The sequence below is a fragment of the Carassius carassius genome, chromosome 18, assembly GCF_963082965.1.
Source record: "Carassius carassius chromosome 18, fCarCar2.1, whole genome shotgun sequence".
NCBI classification, from domain to species: domain Eukaryota; kingdom Metazoa; phylum Chordata; class Actinopteri; order Cypriniformes; family Cyprinidae; genus Carassius; species Carassius carassius.
In genome coordinates, this window is record NC_081772.1 from 5,682,811 (window position 1) to 5,704,781 (window position 21,971).

Sequence of the window (21,971 nt, forward strand, 5' to 3'; positions counted from 1 at the left end):
GTTATCAGATCTATTAACTTCATTTACATAAACTCTTTAAAATAGTGCATATTGTTTCCCTGGCCTGGCTCACAAATGCCAACCCTATAAATGCAGCACATATCAGTGGCGCACTCGAGCCTGCAAACATGCCTTTATTTGCCTCTGGAGAGGTTTTAGTCCCAGCAGCAAACTGCACAGTGATAAGAAGCAGGTGCCACTATCATTGCCAGACCTCCCTCACCTCTTCACATAGCTGAAGATATATTTAACAGTCAGAGTGTGGTATACACAATGAGCTGGCTTAAATCTCCACAGTGTGTGCGCTCCAATCACCAACCACTCGCACAAAGGGAGTTGTGCTGAAGGAGTCCATAACCAGTTGGGTGGTTGGCAGCAGTGACAAAAAACACAGGCTGGGAAGCAGATGACAGAGACTGGATGGGGAGAAGTTGAGTAGGCGGTTCGCTTTATTCTCTCTTAACCCAAAAAAAGAATAACAGAATGAGTTTCTTTCTTTCTGCATAAAACGGGTACAAAACCACTTGAAAAAAAAAACTCATAAAAGTAGTCTATACAGCTACATTTAAGTGAATAACAGATGGAAATTCAAGTTGCTATTGAGCTAGTGCCTTCGTGAATTAATCATTCAGAAATTCCCAGAGGTCTATGATAACTTATAAACTAAATAAACCCTAATGTAGCTGGAGACAGTAGAATATAGATCTATCAACAGCAAGGTTATGGGTTCAAATCCCAGCAAAAGTAAGAACTGATAAAGAATGTATTCCAATGCAAGTTGCTTTGGATAAAAGTGTCTGCTAAATGTAAAGACAAAAATTCTTTAAGTTATATTAATATAATCATAACGAAATTAAATGGAAGAAATAAAAGCAACGTCGTAAATTATTTAAGAAATATTAAATCATTTTAATTAAAAACTAAAAACACTAAAGAGATTAAACCGATGTCATATTTTGAGTTTATTATTTTTTATCACAACATAATCACTTGAATACTTTGATTCTTGGAATCAAAAAGGTCAAGAACGACTGATTTAAAGTGAAATTTTTTTTTCTAAAGAACGATTTTATCACAAAATGGACAGTTACATCTCCCATAAATGTTCATAAGAGGGGATCTAGGGAGAAAGACAAGTTTTTCATTCAAAAATACTTTCAAATTGTTCCACATACAGTGTATATCTATCACATGGCTTCAGAAAACATGTAATTTAGTTGTATAGACTGCTTTTATGATGTGTTTTTCATATTTTTTAAAGCTTGAATGCCTCAATCGTATTAATTTAAGCTGCATGATATTAAAAAAAAAAAAAGTGACATTCATTTTAAAGAAAGACAGCACTAGCACATTTTAAGCAACATTTCTTAAATGTTTTTTAAGTTTTCAAATGATCATATTGCTTGGACCTACACTAACAAATGTATGAATATCACTGGATTGGATTTGGCAAAAAAATATGAAACCAAGGGCTATTTACTTAAATGGCAAAATGCTTTTTTAAATTTTTTTAATTAAAAAATTCCTTTAACAAAACACAAAAGAAATCTGAGCAGTCTGACAGGGCAATATCTGAGGGTTACAAGAACTTAGACATGAATAATCTAATTTTGATTAATAATATTAATTGGCTTCCTTGAAGGAACTGTGACAGGTAGAAATAGGCCAACCATTCAACCAAATGAAAGTCAACAGGCCTGTGACGTCTCCATGCATCTGACCAGCAGGCTTTACATTGAAGAGCGGAGAGTGTGTAGGCCAGGATATAGCTGTCATTCCCCACCAGTTTGTCTCTTCGGAGGGTGTTGTCACCACATGCCAGAAGCACCGCACCATTCCTATCAAGACCAGGTCCTTTACACTTACATAAGATCCTGCTGACCCTAGGCCTCCACAGATCTGTCAAAAATGCAGGCTGTTAGAGGTCTGCACTGACTAATGGCATCAAATGTGTCTGTGTTTTTTATGATACATATTACTTATTAATAACTAAACAAGCTACTAAGCATGCATCATAGCAGATAAGTCCTACTGACAGCACAAAAAACATAGCGTCTGTCCTCTTGGTAAGTGGGCACCTACTGGGAATAAATGTCTAGCTTTACCAAATTTTATGCTATTATATAAACTAAAAGCTTTATGAGTTAGGAGTAAGTCTAAACTTGTTCCTCCACCTGCTTCTCACAGCATGTGACGGCACTGTTCTCTTCCACACAGCCATTTAAATAGTCTAAGACAGGAACAGCTGCTTGAGGAAGGAACCTCATTCATTACAGAAGACTGAGGCCAGAAAATACGAAATGCTGTGTCTTTAATTTTATACTCCCTTTGGTCCTCGTTCCCCCGCCAAGTAAACAACTTTGAATAGGTCTTCATTTGAGAATGGATAAACCTCCTCTGCATATTCTATTATTAACAACTACCATATTGAAATAAAACACATTTTGTATTAAACACTACAATAAATCACTTGATACAAGCGCAGATGTACTTCCTATTGAAACTGGTTTGGGCAGGACATACCAAAGAGTTCATGCTTTTGGTCAATATTCCAGGAGAAGATGCACATATATTGAATCTTCAGTACCAATGAGCAGATAATTATGTTGATATTTTGGTTAATACTGGAATCTATAACTCTAATTCCTATTCTAAATTCTAACAATTATTCCATCAATAGTATTTTGTGTAAAAATATTATAAAAATTATTATATATACAGTACAGACCAAAATTTGGACACACCTCATTCAAAGAGTTTTCTTTATTTTCATGACTATGAAAATTGTAGAGTCACACTGAAGGCATCAAGGGCTATTTGACCAAGAAGGAGAGTGATGGGGTGCTGCGCCAGATGACCTGGCCTCCACAGTCACCAAACCTGAACCCAATCGAGATGGTTTAGGGGTGAGCTGGACCGCAGACAGAAGGCAAAAGGGCCAACAAGTGCTAAGCATCTCTCGGGGAACTCCTTCAAGACTGTTGGAAGACCATTTCAGGTGACTACCTCTTGAAGCTCATCAAGAAAATGCCAAGAGTGTGCAAAGCAGTAATCAAAGCAAAAGGTGGCTACTTTGAAGAACCTAGAATATGACATATTTTCAGTTGTTTCACACTTTTTTGTTATGTATATAATTCCACATGTGTTAAGTTTTGATGCCTTCAGTGTGAATCTACAATTTTCATAGTCATGAAAATAAAGAAAACTCTTTGAATGAGAAGGTGTGTCCAAACTTTTGGTCTGTACTGTATATATATATATATATATATTATATATATATATATATATATATATATATATATATATATATATATATATATATATATATATATATATATATATATATAATAAAAATGATATTTATACATATTATATATATATATATTATATTTGTAAAAAAAAGACCTATATATATAAAAAACAAAATCAATAGTTCAAAATGCAAGGAATCAAGGTTTTGTATATATATAAAATACATATGGTTCTAAATGTATTGTGCATCCCTTGTAAATGTAATGAAAAAATGAAAACAGTAATTCAGCTATAGGTTTATTGTTTAGGAGCAACAGAAATTCCTCAAAGCTATCAGACATGAAAAAAAAGAAAAAAAAAAAGATGCAAAATCTAAAATATATAAAATGACTTAAAATATAGCTCAGTCTGGTAGCCTTTAAAAAAAGCGATTCTCCCACAGAGGACAGATGCCTTTGGTGAACAGTATAAAAGTCAGATCCACTCTCTCAAATGCAGCAAAGAGCACAGGAAAGGTCTGATGCCTTTCGGCTACAGCACCTGAACAGTTTCACTCTGTCACATTGCACAGCTAATCTGGTGCCAATTCCCTGAACTCTATCACACCCTGCCACTGCGCTCTCTCCGAGGCCCTCCAGACAGCCGTCCATCAACCTCTTAGCTTTCTGGGACAACACAAGGGAGACACACTGACTCTTTTCGAGGTGGCGGTACTCAGAATTGCCAATAAAGACAGTGCTGTGGCCATCTGTAATGCAGCGGGGAGATGAGCAGTGTGTTACAGTATATGAGAATCACCAGTCCGTTTTAAGCACAGGTAGGTGATATCTTGAAGTTTTTGCTTAAAGCTAGATTCAGAATACTCACTGCATAAAAAACTATGAATATAAAAATATAAAATTTAACATACTGTTTTGCCAAAAATTAATTTGACAATTAAGCTATGCTTAAAAATGTCTTGGCATTAGATTAACTAACAAAATATTGAAAAAGGGGATTTTTATTAGAAATAGCAGAAACACACCTTTCTTTTTAGGGGTTTAAATGATTAAACAACAGATGCATTGTTCAAAATAAAGACAAAGCTTATTTTGACATTTAATTAACATGGATTTCATTGGACTGGACTAAAAACCAAGTGATATTTATTTGAAAGAAATGTATGAAATCATATACTAAAAATATTATACAATATTTATAAAAAAATCTTTTTTTGTATATATGATAAAACAGATATAATGTCCATAATAAAAAATGTGGACAATTGAAATGTATGAATGTCATTGCATTAGATTTGCCAACAATTATTATAGCATAATGGAACTTCCATTGGAACTGTGCAAAAATGGAACTGCACAGACATACTGTAGATTAGATTTAGCAAGAAATCAGAACCAAGTGATGTCTATTTGAAAGAAAGACAGCAGAAGCACACTTTTTTAAGGATAAAAAGTTTTCAAATGATACAACAACAGACATATTGGCCAAAATGAAAACCAACTAAAACATATTTCACTTCAACACCTGTTTAATCATGAGAAGAAATTACTTCATATATCCACTTGGCTCAATGGCTCAAGTTGAAAAGTACATAAAGTTAAAAGTACATGCAATTAAATTGCAATTTAAAAAGTTAATTCTGAGAAAAACTCATGCAGCATTTATTTACAGATGCCACTTATGTGTAATGAAAACACAGTTTAAGTGTCACTTGAGTGTCTGAATCCCTTTTGGGGATCACTTTATAAACACACACACACTTTATCAGGACCCAAAGGCACCTCTGTTTATGTGTTCTGGTGACAGCTGTTGAATCCGGGGAGCCGGTGTGCTAAGCTGAACGATGAGGTAAGACATGGATGTATTGCACCTAACGAGCAAACTTTCCAGCACTGGCCAGAGGGCATGGCACAGGCGAATGGACAATGTGTATGCATGCACATGGCAACCAGGCATTTACATGCCATAAACACTCTGTAAACGAGGTACGGCGGACAAGGTCACCAGAGAGGACTGACCTCCTCCCTTTAAATGAGCTTGTCCAAAAAGAACAGCACGTCTACCAAGCCAAACACCACACGTTGTCCTGTTGCATTGGGATTATGGCAGTGAGAACAACTAACACACTAACTAATGCACGTTCAAAAAGATCTGAGGAACTGTATTATGAAGGAATACTGGTTTATGCTGGGTTAATCCTGGTTTAGAAGCACAGCTGTGGTGCTCACGAGCAAAACCTTTTCTGATGAAGCTGATGTCTGGTAGAAACACATGGACATCATTTTATTTAACAACACAAGCATAAAACTTTGGCATCTAGTGTGCATTTTAAAGACTTTTTAGACACTAACATGGTTTCGGTCAAGTGGTGATCATCCAGACTTAACCAAAAACGGTTTGGCAATGGCTGAAGGCTATGCTGAAATCGGATACCATCACAATGCCCTCTCCATTCCTCATGTCCTCTTCAAGCTCTTAGAGCTCCTTAAAAGGAAGAGAACTTTGGGATGCTTTCATCTCAAAATAGAACTTGAACAATGAGGAAAAAAGCTAAAAAAAATGCAAGAAAGCTCACAGAGCCCCTGAGGATGCTCTTAAACCACAGGTTGAAGATGTTAATAGTCTATTAGTTTAAAGGTCTCATAGACAATCTCCTCAATGAAACCGGTCATTTAGAACACATGCTGTTCTGGCCACAACATCAAGAGAATATCTGTATTAATCCACCGACTGGAGCTGCCGGATACAGTTACAGAGTGAATTCAACCAGGGCTAAACAGTTCAGTAATGGGGAACTGTTTGCAAATGCAAAAATTATGGTTTGCAAATTTTTCTGTTTTGCTTGTTTAGATGTTCGTGAACCTACTTTCCAGGTGCAGCAGGGAAAAGCTTAATACTCTATAAACTAATAAATATTTAAATTTAATAAATAAATATTTTAATTTATTTTAACCTTGCTTCCAATTTAATATTTGACCCGCAAAATAAATAAATATTATTAATCTGTCATCTAAAACTGACAGTAAAATTTGCATCCAAATGCAGGATATACTATTATAAATACTATCCATTAGAACCTATTTTGGATACGCTGTTCTTATGAGAGGATAAAACCTTGTAAATCTGCTTCCAAATAAAAAATGAGAGAAGGAAAGTGAGAGCTCAGACCCCTCCTACACATCTCTTTTCTTTTCCCTCTCCTCCTATACTCTACCCCTCCACTTTTTCTGCCATAAACTTCCGAACACCACATTGCTGCCACAGACCCTTCTTTCCTCTAAAACCAGAGCAACGGGACTGAACCCCAATCCTCTCCATCTACAGCTTAGGTAGGTAATATTTTCTTGTATATCAGTTTCAGGATGGCCCACAATGGTTGGCACATTTATCACATTTTTTAAATGCAGCTGTGAATCTGAAACCAGCTTAAAATCACAGGGCTTTCTTAAGATCAATTGGTTCACGAGGCTATTTATGATTTAAGGTCTCATTATGAAAAACCGAAGGCATGCATATGTATTTCCACTTCCACCGGCGAGAATGCAGACGATATATTTTGGTGATAAATAATCAAAGGGGTTATTCAACAGTTACCCGTTGTTATTTTATTTTCATATTTTACACAGCAGTGGACGACTCGTTTCAGAGATCAATCAGAGTTTTGATGTTTGGATCTGTCCGCTGGTCTTTCTAAGTGCTGCTCTGTGTGCTCACGATAAACAGCGAGCCAGACACATTCTTCTCCCAGCACAAATCGGGGAGACGTGACCTAGACTGACTCTGACCTATACACAACACCCCACATTTGCACTCTGACAGCCCTTCATTTCAGCACAAATGAGCTCGCTGCATTCACTGCGGCCCTGCAGAGGAGGAACGGTTAGATGCATACAGAAGACTGTTAAAGCAGGAACCACACTAAAGGTTGCACACATTCAGTTGTGTTGGCTTTTGCATAGGACTTAGGCAAAAATCAAAGCAATAAAGATGTACGAAAGAAATTATGATGCTTACACAAAAATTAAATACATTATTTGTTTTTGTACCAACATTTGTAGCTACTGGCTGATTATTCTACAAATACATATTTACCATCATAATAATATGACTGCATTTATTTTTATTAATTTATTGATAAACGTAGCATTCATTTATTATTTAATTTTATTATTAATTTGAAAACTAATAATTTATTTTATAATTTCATATAAAGCATGAGAAATATATAATATATATATCACCAAACATTTGACATATAATACATTTATATATAATTTATCATATATAATTTATCTTATAGTTGTATATTATTGCAGTATATATATATATATATATATATATATATATATATATATACATACATACATAATACTGCTATCTATTATTACATAAAATAAAAAAATGACTTAGTTAAATGACTTAATCAAGTTAAAATGACTTGCAGAACCAAGTTGATTATATCAACTATGAAACTTTAAGGCAGCAACTGAAGTTTTTAGGGTGAAAGAGCTGGATTTCTTTTTTCAGCATAAGTGAAAATTTATAATTTGCATCACGATTTCTTAACTGCTGTGAAAGAACCTGCAGTAAATGGGAAATTCTCTCAGTGAGAGAATGAATCTGGAGCATGGATGATGATTTGCTTCACTTTTGTCCAGTATTGCATCTCTAAAACACTAGTCTCAGAGATTCCACTTTTTTTTTTTTTTTTTTTACATGACCTGCTTGTTCACTGAGCTGTAAGACAAAATATTCTCTGAACTGTAAGAAATTATATTAATACTATATCTAAAAGATCTGAAGCTTCAAAGCAATAAAGTGACAAAAATGAATATGAAATGTCAATATGTGACTATATCAGCACAGCCCTAGTGTGCATGGCCAATAATGTCTGTCCTAAAGCCAGTTCAACAGCACTGTCCTACCTGTTAAGAGTCATGCCCTCACCAAGCCACAAAAAAACCCACTGCATTGCTCCACAATGTCATCATGGAAAGTTCAGCGTTGAGGCCAACTGAGTGCACTTGCTCAGCCTCACGTCGACTTATTTGTACAGCAGAGGGTAAAAAAAAAATGCACATAAACATACACAGGCTTGGGAAATCTCCCAGCCAGCCAGCATTTCAGATGATTTCCTTCTTTGGTGCCATCTTATTTTTGCTCCACTTGTTGCAACTTTTTTTGGCTCTCTCTTAGCATTTTAGTGAAGATGTGTGTCTGTATTTTGCCAAAGAATGGCTTGAGAGAGTTGATACAAATCTGCTCAGAATAGCCATATGAGGAAGGGTCTCTTAATAATATGACCTGCTCGATACACTCCTAAGGAGATTGTTAATGATCTTATCATTCCCAGCGGTGAAGGCGGACATGACTCCTGGCTAGCTAACTAGGATGCTGGAATGCTGCAGCCCTGTGGTGTTGACAAACATCTCTCCAAAGCCCATCGTCACCAGCAGCGCCTTTATCTCCACTATCTCACGTTCAGCCTGACATATGGACTGCTCTACTTCAGGCTTCACTGTCAGTCACTCGCACACTTAACGTTTGTCTTCAGTGACACCGGTCAGCTGCACATAAGTAACAATATGAAAGCAAGCAGTGGGGAAGTGTAGGCTGTACCTTTCTGTAGCTTAGTGTCAATCATTCAGCTGAAAAGAACACTGAAGACTTCAAATTGAGATGAGACTCTTAAGACTTATAGTGAGGAAAACACACAATGCAAACCGTCCAATTATTAACATTTCAAACAAACCATTTTACAGGTGCTTTTCTTCAATCATTGAACAAAAATGGCCAACACTAGTAGGGATGTACAAAATGACATATTTTAAATAGCATCTTGTTGGTGGCGGTCTTAAAGAAGCTCCTGGCCACAGTTTCAATGAAATTTTGTGACCACCAAAGGTCATTCCTAAGAAAAACCTTACTGGGGGGCGAAGCAGATAACGCAACACAGCAGCCAATGAGAACAGAGGCCACAGGTGCTTCCGTTCCGTGTCCGGGATGTTCCATGCATCCATAAGACAGAACTCCCTACAGATTTGGGGAGACTGGAATGAGCAGCAGTCTGAAAGAGCGAGATAAGCTCGTCTAAGACGAGAGCCTCACTAATACGCAAAGATTTATCATCAAGGCCACTTTATCTTCTAGTTGAAAACAGGGCTTCATCTAATCTTTTTCAGAGATGAAGTGCTAAATCCTGATTTAGGCTGTTTTGTACACAAGCAAAATCACCAATATAAAATGTCTTTCTGAAGCCACCTCTTTTTATTTACTCAGAGAAAAGAAATAAGCTCACTCCTACACGGCAATAAAGACAAAAAGACACAATAGATGCTGCTGAAGTCTCATTTTGCAAGCGTTTAATAATAATAAGTTAATGAAGTTGTGCTCGAAGTATGATAGACCAAGGCTTTGTACAAGTGCATCTTTGGGTGTCAAAGCAAGAGGAAGACTGCAAAATCCACTCTGAAAAAGAATCCAGAGTAACCGAAACCCCTGAGGTTTTAATTTTAAGGAACCTGTCAAGCATCTGCCTTAGATGACACGTTAGAAACTGAAGATATTCAGGGCATAGAAATGCTCTATTTGAGACTAAACCCATTTCATTTGGCTTGCATCAAAGTTGGCAAATGAACTGAATGCTATAAAGTGTTAGCCACAGTGTGCATCAGTCAAACTATTTCAACTTTGACCACTGACCTTTTAAAACACAGCCAATGACCAACAGAAAAGTCACACAGTGCACACTATTGTTCACAACTATTTGGGTTCAGTAAGACTTTTTCTTTTTTTGAAAGAAATGTATCGCTTTAAGCATCAAAAATGCGTTTCAATGAAATCAATGAAATCAAGAGACTGTAAAAGCATTTATAATGTTATAAAATATTTCTATATTGAATAAATGCTCTTTTTTTTACTTTCTATTCATCAAAGTATTGGAAAAAATAAGTTTCTACAAAAATATTAAGCAGCACAACTGTTCATTTAAAATTAAATAGAAAACTGTACTGTATATTAAAATTTTAAATAGCAATAATATTTCACGATATTACTACTTTTACCGTATTTATAATATTAACCAAATTCAGTCTTGTTGAGCATAAGATACATCTTTCTTTAAAAAAATTCCTAATGATCCCAAAGTTAGTCAAATAACATGAAGGTGAGTAAATGATGATAAATCTTTCATTTTTGGATGAACTATTGCTTTAAGGACACTTTATAGTGTCAACATCTTCTACCAAACCTGCATGTCACGTGTGGATCTGCATGCACATTCACTCTTTCATCTCCTGCTCCTTTCCCTCAGCCTCCGCATCCACTGGCAACCGGATCACCTCCTTCATCACCACAACAACTAGCACTCCTTTCTCCTCACTTCGTGGTTCTTCTGTCCTTCCTTCCTCTCTCCTCTCTCTGCACTAATCGTCCCACCCACTGCGCCTCGGCATGGAGAAGGTGCAGCACATCACACGGGAGGCCATTCGGCGGGCGTCCATCATGGAGGTCCCCCAGCAGGCCAAGCAAAACATGCAGGAGCTCTTTGTCAACTTCTGCCTCATCCTCATCTGCCTGCTGCTCATCTACATCATTGTCTTGCTAATGTGAGCGGGAGGGGCCACAGGTTTCCCTCTAGCCAATGAGGGCAGAGGACAGTACAGAGGAGCCAATCGCGTTGAAGGGTGGGATGGGCGGGGCTATTTATTATTTTATAGAGGTTTTTGAGTACTTGGGTCGTACACGGCATGATTTCTGTCTAAATTGTTTATTAATAAATAGCACATTTAGAGTAACACAAGAAAGGCAATACTGATATAAACTAGTGGATAAACAATGTGGGTTTTAGTTGAAGTTGCCAATTTCAGTAACTAGAGTCATGCAAATATATTGCAAATATATATTTGATAATGCCTCTCACAATTTAAATACATCATTTAATTTAATTTGGGCCAGATGCATGTATCCTAAGCAGCAAAAGCCAAATTTCATAAAACATATTTAATTTAACATAAAAAATACTGACAAAAATAGTTACAGTACATTGCTGTTCAAAAGTTTGAGGTCAGTAAATTTGTTTTCAATTTATTTAAAATTTTAATTGATGCAATAAATGTATCAAAAGTGACAGTAAAGACATTTCAAGTATCACTGTTTCCACAAAAAATATTAAGCAGCACAACTGATGATAAAAATGTTTCTTGAGCACCAACTCAGCATATTAGAATGATTTCTGAAGGATCACGTGACACTGAAGACTAGGGATGGGACGATAACCGGTTTTATTGATAACCGTGATAAAATGTGCTGAAGGTTAGTAATATCGTTTAAAAATGAATTATCATTAAAACCGTGTTTGATTATCGCGGTTTTAATAACTCACTATTAAATCATGTCCAGCCAGCAACAGTCTGACGCAAGCGCAGCGCACAATGTTTTTTTTTGTTTTTTTCGAGAAGGAATGGCGAAAGTCAGTGACTTTTCTATGCTTTTCTATGCTTCTACACTTTTCATTGTAAGGAAGGAAATGCCACAGAATTTAATCTTTCTTTAAATTAAGTGCATAGAGTTGCTTGTTTTATTAGTTGTTTGTTGATTATTAAATATAAAACTTGCTGAAATGTTTTCAGTGTGAGCATCAACTATTTTTGAACACTTTCATCTCGTTTCAACAAAACCGTGATAATATTGATAATCGTGATAATTTTAGTCACTATAATCGTGATATTAAATTTTCATACCGTCCCATCCCTACTGAAGACTGAAGTAATGCTGCTGAAAACTCAGCTTTGTCATCATAGAAAAATAAATGCAACCTATGTGAGCATTAGAGACTTTAAAGTGCCCCTATTATGCCTTTTCGACTATTACCTTTCATGCAGTGTGTCATGTAGCTGTATGTGAACATAAACTAACTGCAAAGTTGTGAAGCCGACAGTGCACGATAAATAAAGTTATTGTCTATCAAAAAAAGTGTCAACTCAAAATCGCCTAAATGAGTCATCAGGTATTTGAAACTAGGACTGTCACGATAACAAATTTTACTGGACGATAAATTGTCCAAGAAATTATCGCGATAAACGATAATATTGTCGTTCTAAGACCAGTTTCAACTAATATAATGATAATGGCATAATAACGCACCTTTTTAAAGATCATTTTGAAACATGTTGACTTTGTGTGGCTTAAAATTGATTAATTTTGTGTGTGTGTCTGTGTGTGTGTGTGTGAACTCACTGGGCGCGTTGACACACGCAACTACACGTAGGCCCATTTCGACAGAAAGGGCAACGAAGTTACTTGCAAAATATGCTACACGGTATTACAATAAAGCAGTAGTTCAAGTACAATGCTGTATCACTTGCGATGCAAACGTCCACAAGCAAATGAAAGGTGCTTCCCAAAGCTGGTCACTCTAGCAAGACGTTATCTCTTTATTCCCGGGACATCTGTGCCATCGGAGAGGGTGTTTTCTACCACGGGCTGTCCACAGGCTGCGCTCCAGACTAACCCCACATCATCACGTTACATTTTTTTAAATACAAATGGAAAAAATAAATTATCGCGGCCGAAAAAATTATCGATCTAATTTTTTTTTCTTCGTGCGATTAATTGATTTATCGACTATCGCGACAGGCCTATTTGAAACTTATTCTGTTAGGGCTCTACATCACAAAGTAACACATTTGCATAATGTCTGCCCACGTTTTAGGTCACCAACTTGCCTGCCCACAAACACAGTAAAATTTCCGTGTGGTTAACATCATGTTGAGAAGATGCTGTTTCCTACGCTGTGAGAGAAAATTAATTTGATCACATCTTATAATTACCACAAACACATTACACTAACCACTGAGAAACATCCTGCTCCAGTCATGATTGTGAATCAGTCTCATGTCGATCAGCCACTTCAACCGTTTCATCATCAGACTGCGGCCCGAACTGGTGAGGTATAATCGGTACCATTTTTTCTATGTATCGACTTCTCCGGGGCTGTCATTCCGTTATGGCAATGAGTGTTTCGTTTCCGACACGCGCTGTACGCGGTAGACCAATCACAAAGGACTGCGCCATCTGACCAATCACAGCAGTGAGGGCTCACGCAAGGAAAGGGTTCAGAGGGAGTGATTCTTTGAACTGCTTTGCACGGGTCGTTTACAAATCATTTAGAAATGAGGTAAAATTAAATCTATTTTTTTTTAGAAAACTAACATGTTTTTTGACCTTCATGCATGTAAACCTGTTTTAGAAGACTCAACAAAATTACAACAAAATATATAACAAAATTAGCAACCTTAAAAATGCCATAATAGAGGCACTTTAAATCTTACCGACCCCAAACTTTTGAACACTATTGTACAGCTCAGTTTATTAGGAATTAGTAAAACAGGATCGGAGGTCCATTTTCTGGGGATTTGAAGAACTTACCAGCCTTCACTGTGGACTTATGCTGCATGCAAGTGTCTCTCCCTGTGTCTGTCAGCATCCCATCACTGCATGTCACCTGCAGGCCTGAGGGATTTCGACTGAGCCACGTCTTCTGTTCCACACTGTGCAGAACTGAACTGAATTCTTGCTCAATAAAAACATTACACGATCATTTGTGTGCAATAAAAAGTGTGCAGTTCAGTTCAGCTGATTCAGTTAAACAATTGAAACCAGTATTAAGCTGGTTTACTATAGTCAATGAGACCTAACACCCAAGAGAACCAGTTATTGTTGTGTTTATATGACTCTGTCTTGTCAGTAAAGCTCATGCAGTCTGTCAATCATGTTTAGCTCCTTCCACGGCATGTGAGAGACCACTGGCAAACAAGAACCACCTCCACTTGGGGCCGAACACACGACGCCACAGCTGAACACGGACAACCCTGCAAATCGCCATCCCATCAATATGGATCTGATCAATAACCGAGGACTAAACCTGCTGCTCAACTTCCTCCTTATTGTAGTGGCCCTACTGCTCATGCTCATTCTGGTCAAGCTCATGTGATGCCAAAATGGCCAGAAACAAGAATAATGGGTATGAGAGAGACGTATGTTTCAGAGACTCCTACTCTCTCGACCTTCAAAACCATTTTCAAGGTGCCTTACACGACATTAGACTGACTTCCACACCAGACAGGCCTGTGTAAAATGACTGACAGGCAGAGAACGTTTCTGATTGGCTAGTTTCCTGATGTAGTTCCCTATTTTACTAAGTGCTTTAGTCACAGAGACTTGAAATATTAAAGGTCTCTGGGACGGTGTAAAGCACTTAGTATTACACAATATATATTTCACTCATTTGAATCAAATATTAGGGACGTTCTGAAAGTCTGGTGTTAAAAATGATCAGTTACAACATCGTTAACCTACAATACACGCTTTGCTCGAGCTTAATGGAGGAGTAAGGGAAATACTAAAAACTGATTGCCACCACATCAATCTCAAATAAGTAAAACATTCTTTAAAATTCAAAACTTGATAATAGATAAAAAATGCTGCTATATTTTAGTTCAAAATAATCTAAAGCTTTAAAACCGCGAGAGGAAGAAGATGTATGTTTTGCTTCCCTCTAGTGGTCGCTTCCTCTTACTGCGTTCAAAACAACAACACAATCCCATAACAAGAGGATTTACCTTAAAATGACATTTAAGTGCATGGTTAAATGAAGTACAGTGGAAAATATAGGTGAGCTTTCAAATCACACAACACCACTGACACTATAGATTATTACAAATACAACATGCATTTTTTTCCACCAATAAAAGTTCTAGATGTGCATTCCTTATAAAATGTATTTCATAAATTGAAGGACACGGTTGTCATTTTAATAAGGATACGCACTGGTCTGCCTATAATATAATCCAAAAATGTAATCTTTATATATTATGTATACAATCACTGTGTTGTTGTTAATATCTGTGTGAAAATATTTATGTAATAATACTCATAAATGGGAAGGAATTACTGTGCAGTGCAGGCAGTTTGGACAAATAAAGCAAGCACTGCAAATAAAACACTTGCACTGATGACAATATGCTTTTGTGTATCTTTTGTGAGCTGAATAAGAAATTTCGAGACTCAAGCAAAGAATATCAAAGATATATTCAAGTCCCACAGAGTCCATTTGGAGCAAACACTAAAAGTCTTTACTACTAAAAACAGACACTTTTTATGAAAATGTTAGGAGGTCTGGAAATGTTAGAAATTTGAACTATTAGCCAAACTGAGAGAAAATTTTGCTGTTGTTGTTTAACCTGAACAAGGTTCATTAGCGATTTTATCAAACTAGCCTCATGTTCACAGATAATGTTTAAGTCCTCAATATTTTTTGAAACTGTGTGGATTTTTCTATTTATTCTGGTGCACTGACTGCCCAGCTGACATCCATTGTAGGTGTAAGTGTTTGTTTTTACAAACGAAGGGATGAACTGTATTGAAATACAGAGGAAACAAAATAAAATATAAATATTAGAAGAAGAACTTCAAAAAATAAATACAAAATTAAATGAGAAGTGTTGCCTTGACAACTAACTGAAATAAAGTTTAAATAATAAAATCAGTTTGAATAAACTGAAATAAAATGAAAGCTAAATCAAACCGTTAAAAATAGAAATAATACAAAAAGATGAAAATGACAAAAGTAAGCAAAAAATAAATAAAACCTAAACTAAAATGAAAATAAAACCCGAAAATCTAAAATTAATAAATGCTATAAGAGTATATAATTATTACTAAAATAACACTGGTGTGGATGAAATCAGGAACATCCCTTAAACACAAACTGATGTGGTATTTGAAAAAAGACAGGAGTCTGATAAACGAAGCAAACTTGCGTAGGCAAGCCGTGAATTTTTTTTTGCTTCTTTGCCCTTACCTTGTCTCTCCAGCAGAGGGTGCTACGAACCTACTTTTACAAGGCATTTCTTCATTTGTATGGTAAAATCAATTCTGCAGTTTTCCATTTTTCCTGTTAAAGTAATCGCACACTGACCTGGGGTAGTTCTCCTTCCTGTCGTATTTGCTCTCGCTGCTGCTGTTCCTGCTGCCACGAGCCACATCCCTCTGGCCCCGGCCGGTACTCCATCTGCTCGCTCAGCCACATCTGAGTCCTTACGGCCGGCTGGATGGGCGACCCTCCCACGGCCTGGTGCCTGAGTGTGGGACCTCTCTGCCCGGGCCCCGCCTGGCCCATCGTGGGGGTCTTGCTCTCTGGTAAAGCACTATAGGAGAGGTCTAATGTGCTGGGCTTGAGCGGAGAGGAGCAAGACGAGTTCGTTTTACCCAGGGTGTTACTGCTGCCCAGGTCGTACTTAGTAAAGTCAGAGCTGATGGAAAGTTTGTGCAGGCTCTCAGAGAGAAAGCCGTCTGAATAAACAGGGTCCTGTCTGTAGCCGTAGAGCACACCTCGATCCAGGGATCCATGCGGATCCATGCGGTACGAGGGTCTCGCGGGAGGGGTGGACTTTTCCTGGCCGGTAAGACGGGTGAGGGAGGACCAGCGGCGCACCGGCCGAGGGTCTTTCATGTCCAGGGGGCTGTCGAGGGGAGAAGGGAGCTGGCAGCTGCTCCAGGGGCTGGTGGGGGCAGAGGGCACACTGAGTTTGGAGCTGGATGGAGATGGCATGACGTGGGCCATGGGGATGGGACCTTGTGAGCACAGAGGCTGGAAGGACAATGTGCCGCTGGAGCTGGAGTGGTCTAGAGACAGACAGAAAGGGACACTAAATTTAGACATTTTAGGCTTAACTTACAATGTTAATGCTCCTGCTAATGTCAGGTATTACTAGAAAACAGAACATTAATTTAAATGTAAACACATTCTGGATATCATTGCTTAGCTGTCAGTATGAAGACAGGTAGCTGGTTTGTTATGGATGGAAAAAGTTCACCCTCAACTGAGCATGAACTTTATTTATTGACCTTTCAGCAGGAGCTCCACTTTACTCAAACTAGCTTTACAAAACATCCATTAGAAATTAACTACACATTTCCCCGAACAACATAAATAAATATAAATTATATATATATATATATATATATATTAAGAGAAAATCGACTTTGAAGTTGTCCAAATGAATTCTTAACCATGCATATTACTAGTCAAAAATTAAGTTTTGATTTATGTACCGCAGGGAATTTACAAAGTATCTTTATGGAACATGGTCTTTACTCAATATCCTAATGATTTTTATCATAAAAGAAAAATCTATATTTGGACCCATACAATGTTTATTTAGCTATTGCTAAAAATATACCCCAGTGACTTAAGACTGCTTTTGTGCTCCAGGGTCACAAATGTTAAATCAAGCAGTAATATGGATAAAAACTGAACACACTGTGAATCAGAGACAAATGCTTCTCACAGTCAAAATGAAAAGAGAAAGGTCTCATTAGGATGAGTGAAAGTTAATAGTTTATTTGACTTAAACCCCCCAGAACTGTTTTTCAAACCCTTGTCCAAAAGTATTAGACAGAAAAGTTTGGAATGACACAGTCCTCTGATGATGATCTCAGGAAATGAGACATGTTGAAAAACAAAAGAAGCATTTCACACTCCACTCTTATTCTTCCTGAGAGACTGCAATGACTGAAAGAAACTGGAGGGAGATTACTTAATACTGACCCTGCCCAGAGTCCTCCAATATCCCATCATGCACTGGGGATTCTCCCAATCACATAGCATCTCTTTCATGCTTTAAAAACAGACCACAAACACTGGGAGAAAACACTCATGATAAACAGTGACTGAACTCATCTGACTGTGAGTCACTGCAGGAGTCCATTGCAAGCACTCATCAAATATAGGGCTGTCACTTTTAGTTCGAAAATCGATTGCACAATCGATCAGAACAACCAAAAAAAGTTTTGAAAATGAAAATAGGGAATCGATTTTAACCAAATATGTACACTATCCATTTTAAAATAATTAAACAATTAAAAAATATAGATGTAACACTCTATATTTCACTCACAAACACTCTAACACTAAACTCACAAACAAGCAGAAAAAGAAAATAAAGAATTCCAAAAGTGCAGTATGCCTTGCGAAAGCTAGACAGAAAATACCAGAAATTTTACGCGGCTATAAGACCCAGTGACGTCGAAAGCGACCTCTTATGCTGCGTTCACACCAAACGCGAATAGAGCGTCTGGAGTAAATGATTTCAATGTTAAGTCAATGTAAAGACGGGTTTACGCGTGTCTGGAGGTCTCGCGGCGCAGTAGATGCGAATTCACCTCATTCGCGCATCTAGCTACAGGAGATTCTGAGTTATGAAAAGGACCATTGCAAGCAGGGCCGGCTTTGCAGACAGGCGACACAGGCGGCCGCCTGGGGCGCAAAATCGCAGAATTAAAAAAAAAATGTATGTATCGTATTATGAAAGCTGCGAACACGCTGTACACTTTTACTGTGCACTGTCCACGCACTGCTTGTATTTGTCCATTTCTTTTACTAGATTTACAATCCTAAAAAACGACTGAGTCACTCTGACAGGCAGCTGTCAAACTCACGCGCGTTGCTCAGCAACCGGGCACTCTCTCGCCTTGGGCACCAAATAACCTAAAGCCGGCCCTGATTGCAAGCTGACAGCGACTGGCTTTTGTGATGGAAAATTGGCAGTAATACCCCCACCTTGGGCAGCTGTACCTGAGGGTCCCTGGGACATCAGTGAGGGTCGGAGCACGTTTTCTTTTTCAACAATTGTTTGACATGGATTGAATCATTATTTAAAATAATCTTGGAGATTTTTGAATTGCCTAAATCATAAATGTAGCCGGGTTGAAGCCTGCAGTGTGATGTTTTTCGTTTATGTTATGGCAGCAGTGCCCTCTGCATATATATTTTTTCGAGAATGTTGCACTCCTGTTGCTGTTTGTTATTCTGCACGAAACTTCATGCCAATAAATAAGAAATAATGCTGACTTGTGCGTTTCCAGCGCTCTCTTTACGTTCGTCCATTATTTGACGTTGAAAAAGGAAACGTCTTTTTTTTTTTTTTAGACATGGAAAATCGATTTTACAGTTGATTCAATTAACACGTATTTCTTAAAAATCTAAAATGATTTTTTTTTCACAAAATTGACAGCCCTAATCAAATATACAATTCTTGTACAAGAACATCAGTCTTTAAACCTATGGAAACAGGATTCAGAGCCACATATATATTGTCGTTTGCGCATATTATTTACTTAACGACTACAGACCTGTGGCTCTAACGTCTGTCATCATGAAGTCGTTTGAAAAACTGGTTCTGGCTTATCTGAAGGACATCACTGGACCCTTACTGGACCCCCTGCAGTTTGCGTACCGAGCAAACAGGTCCGTGGATGATGCAATCAACATGGCATTGCACTTCATCCTGCAACATCTGGACAAAACAGGGACTTATGTGAGGATCCTGTTTGTGGACTTTAGTTCGGCTTTCAACACCATCATCCCAACAACCCTCCAAACCAAACTGACCCAGCTCTCTGTTCCTAGCTCTATCTGTCAGTGGATCACCAGCTTTCTGACAGATAGGCAACAGTTAGTGAGACTGGGGAAATTCATGTCAAACAGCTGCTCCACCAACACTGGTGCCCCTCAGGGATGTGTTCTCTCCCCTCTGCTCTTCTCCCTGTACACCAACGACTGCACCTCTAAAGACCCCTCTGTCAAGCTCCTGAAGTTTGCAGACGACACTACAGTCATCGGCCTCATCCAGGACGGTGACGAGTCTGCTTACAGACAGGAGGTTGAGCAGCTGGCTGTCTGGTGCAGTCTTAACAACCTGGAGCTGAACACGCTCAAAACAGTGGAGATGACTGTGGACTTTAGGAGAAACCCCCCTGCACTTTCCCCACTCACCATCATGAACAGCACTGTGGCTGCAGTGGAGTCATTCAGATTCCTGGGAACCACCATCTCTCAGGACCTGAAGTGGGACAATCACATTGGCTCCATTGTGAAAAAAGCCCAACAAAGGTTGTACTTCCTTCGCCAGCTGAGGAAGTTTAACCTGCCACAGGAGCTGCTGAAACAGTTCTACTCAGCCGTCATTGAGTCAGTCCTGTGTACTTCAATTACTGTCTGGTTTGGTTCAGCTACAAAATCAGATATCAGAAGACTACAGAGAACTGTTCGGACTGCTGAAAGGATTATTGGTGCTCCCCTGCCCACCCTCCAAGAACTGTACACATCCAGAGTGAGGAAAAGGACTCAGAAAATCACTCTGGATCCCTCACATCCAAGTCACCCCATCTTTGAACTTTTACCATCTGGCCGGCGCCTCAGAGCCGCAAATACAAGAACAGCAAGGCACAAGAATAGTTTCTTCCCCCAGGCAATCTACCTCATGAACAGTTAAATGTTTCCCACTTAAACGTATGCTTATGCAAAAATGTGCAATATCCTTATATTTATTTGTTACCCCTCCATCCTAGAACATTCCTGCATCTCACTCAATCCTATTCCATTATCATTTATAGCACAATTGTTTATACACTTATTTATTTGCCAATTTGTAATTCTCCTGTAAATTTTTTTTTTTTTTTTTTTTTTTTTTTGTCTGTCTGTGTGTTGTTGTCTCTGTTTACTGGAAGCTTATGTCACTAAAACAAATTCCTTGTATGCGCAAGCATACTTGGCAATAAAGCTCTTTCTGATTCTGATTCTGATATTATTTAAGTTGCATTCATAAGGCATGCACCAATATGGCTGAAGCAGAAAACTATAATAAATATTTTTATATAATAATTTTATGAATGTTATATTTATTATTTTATAGATCCAACAATAGTCTTGGGAGGGACTTAAATTACTAAATTAAATAATTAAATTCTTAAATATGACATGGAATGTTGTAATGTAAATTCATTTAGTAAATGGAAACATAAAAATGTATGTGAAGTACCACATTAAATATCCTTTAAAACGAAATGCACAAAATCCAAAATAAAATAACACCTTGAAGTAAAATGTGGAGCATAACAGAGCAAATAAATATATAATTAAATATTACATCAATAAAAAATCATAATGAAAAGTCAGTACAAAAAAAAAAATATATATATATATATACAGTACAGACCAAAAGTTTGGACACACCTTCTCATTCAAAGAGTTTTCTTTATTTTCATGACTATGAAAATTGAAGAGTGACATTGAAGGCATCAAGGGCTATTTGACCAAGAAGGAGAGTGATGGGGTGCTGCGCCAGATGACCTGGCCTCCGCAGTCACCGGACCTGATCCCAATCGAGATGGTTTAGGGGTGAGCTGGACCGCAGACAGAAGGCAAAAGGGCCAACAAGTGCTAAGCATCTCTCGGGGAACTCCTTCAAGACTGTTGGAAGACCATTTCAGGTGACTACCTCTTGAAGCTCATCAAGAAAATGCCAAGAGTGTGCAAAGCAGTAATCAAAGCAAAAGGTGGCTACTTTGAAGAACCTAGAATATGACATTTTCAGTTGTTTCACACTTTTTTGTTATGTATATAATTCCATATATAATTCCACATGTATTAATTCATAGTTTTGATGCCTTCAGTGTGAATCTACAATTTTCATAATCATGAAAATAAAGAAAACTCTTTGAATGAGAAGGTGTGTCCAAACTTTTGGTCTGTACTGTATATATATATATATATATATATATATATATATATATATATATATATATATATATATATGCTTACTTTGTACAGCAATTTTATTTATTTATTGCTTCATTCCATTAAATATTTTATCTTA

General features: G+C 37.6%; 2 protein-coding genes across 4 annotated transcripts in view; one reads left to right on the forward strand and one right to left on the reverse strand.

Annotated features, from left to right (window-relative positions):
* The window catches only part of LOC132092202 (centrosomal protein of 85 kDa-like), a 60,461-nt gene that overhangs the window by 10,255 nt on the left and 28,235 nt on the right, over positions 1-21,971 (reverse strand). For both annotated transcript variants that reach the window (XM_059498349.1, XM_059498348.1), the window contains exon 3: positions 16,232-16,938. In XM_059498349.1, coding sequence (XP_059354332.1) covers positions 16,232-16,938 — 707 coding nt within the window. The remainder of the gene's footprint in view (positions 1-16,231; positions 16,939-21,971) is intronic.
* Positions 6,429-14,374, forward strand: LOC132092203 (cardiac phospholamban-like). 2 transcript variants are annotated; one of them, XR_009422200.1, is made up of 3 exons: positions 6,429-6,581; positions 10,565-10,937; positions 14,032-14,374. XR_009422200.1 is itself a non-coding variant. In XM_059498350.1 (3 exons), exons 2-3 carry the CDS (start codon positions 10,705-10,707, stop codon positions 14,048-14,050), a joined length of 174 nt encoding a protein of 57 aa, XP_059354333.1. In that variant the 5' UTR covers positions 6,433-6,581; positions 10,565-10,704; the 3' UTR covers positions 14,051-14,374. The 2 variants fall into 2 exon arrangements, 1 of the variants encoding a protein (XP_059354333.1); XM_059498350.1 differs by having other exon boundaries at positions 6,433-6,581; positions 10,565-10,859.